Genomic DNA, 1763 nt, shown 5'->3' with positions numbered 1-1763 from the left:
CGCAGAATGCCTTTTCCTGCAGCAATTAATAGGCCAGTTGGTCCATTGATATTATCAGTCCAACCAGGCACCGGTTCCCGCCAAACCGGTATTACAATCGATGGTCTTAAAATCATTGCAGGCAGTTCATCAAAGTTCTCTGCGACCAAAGCTTCGGACAACGATTTCGTATATGCATATGTATTGGGTATGTCGCCTAATATTTTGTGTTCTATGGCAGCCACTTGTTCATCCGTTAACCATTCACAAGCACTAATCACTTTGTGAGGATTAGCTGGTGGATCGTAAACCCGTTCGTAAAGCGTTTTAACATGTAAATGGCAGTAGGCGGTCGATACGTGTGCAAAGAAGTCTAAATGTTTTACTGATTTTGCAAATTCTAACATGTACTTAGTGCCACGCGTGTTCAAAAATACCGCCTTACGAAGTGGCTCATCGAATCTGTAATTAAAATGATATACATATATTCATTTTTAATAAAAAATAAATTCTCATAAATCAAAATTGTTAACCAAGTTTATTAGGCTCTGCTCGGATCTTATATTTTCGCTCCATAAATTGCTTTTAACCCTTGCAATACGGAAACTGATATACTTGGCTTACACTATTCCGGAATGTGTTCGACAGGCCAAGTTTAGAAACTAAAGTGTTTATTATATTCAGGAATATAATAAATAGTTTAATGTATGGTTTTGGATCTAAAACGTGTCTCTTTTAGGGATAATGAAATGTGGCTAGTGCGGATTTAGATAAAAAGTAGTAGATGTAAAAAGTTCGCTACACGAGAATTAAAACTTTCCAGCTTTTTCTTCTTGAAGTAAAGAAAATGCTCGGTTGACATACTTCACGTTGTCAAGAATTTCTTACATTTCTACCGCAGGAGAACAGAAATTCGCATCAGAGGAGCCATGAAGCATATAATTTCAAGTCGACATAACCGAGTGGCTCTGCTTGTCTATCTCATTGGACGCTCTTCTTCTTGCGCGGGTAAGGCGCAAAGAAGAAAAGCTTAAATTCGATGGACATACTCATCAGGCTTAATTACATCGGATTTAGTAAGCAATGTATTCTGCTCGAAAACCTTCCCACAATAACTGAAATTTTCATAGCTTCAATTCATAGTAGATCTTGATCTGAAAATCGATATTAACATATAGGAAGGCTCAGACGCTCGCAACAGGAAGAGAAAGCTGCATCTTGTAGTCTAGTACAGTTACTTGGCAGCTAAAAGCCCAATGGGTGAATGGAGTCGATTCATGAACTGATTAACAAAAAAAAACTGTAATCATAGACTTAGTAGCACATGGATTTTTTAAATAATAGAGATAGAAATAGGGATATGACCTTCCATCTCGCGCAACGCATATTTCGGAGTCCGATTATAATAACTTAAGAAATAGGTTAGTCTGGAAAGAAACTTATCATTGCAAAATATTTTTCTGAATGACTTGTGAGTTCGCTTTTAATGCCTGGTTAATGCCCTTAACTGTTTCTTGCTTGAGTTTTATGTATTTTTAATGAAATGCCAGATTTTCAAGACGCCTCAAGGCCGCTACCCATATATTTTATTTATGAAAAATTTTATTACCTTACTGTGGCGGCACAATGATAAATAATTGTAACCTCGTTTCGTAGTGTTTCCAGATCATTCGGTTGTATGCCCAAGCCGAGTTCCGTAACATCGCCAGCAATAGCAGATACCTTGCTTAAAATTACATCTTCGCCTTTCTGTTTCTTAACCATATCAAAAAGCTATAATTCAT

The 1763-nt window shown here is 37.1% G+C and overlaps 1 protein-coding gene across 1 annotated transcript; it reads right to left on the bottom strand.

The window, feature by feature from the left end:
* Positions 1 to 5: 5 nt before the first annotated feature.
* Positions 6 to 1757, bottom strand: LOC119643034 (fatty acyl-CoA reductase 1-like; the record flags this gene model as incomplete). Its single annotated transcript, XM_038042391.1, has 2 exons — positions 1589 to 1757; positions 6 to 441 (listed from the first exon to the last, which is right to left on the bottom strand). Coding segments are annotated over exons 1-2 (591 nt in total), but the record flags the coding sequence as incomplete, so codon positions are not given.
* Positions 1758 to 1763: the final 6 nt, after the last annotated feature.

Source organism: Glossina fuscipes, unplaced genomic scaffold (genome assembly GCF_014805625.2).
Source record: "Glossina fuscipes isolate IAEA_lab_2018 unplaced genomic scaffold, Yale_Gfus_2 43417, whole genome shotgun sequence".
In the NCBI taxonomy this organism is placed as follows: Eukaryota; Metazoa; Arthropoda; class Insecta; order Diptera; family Glossinidae; genus Glossina; species Glossina fuscipes.
Note: the sequence above shows the minus strand (reverse complement) of the source record. Positions and strands in the feature narration are given on the sequence as shown.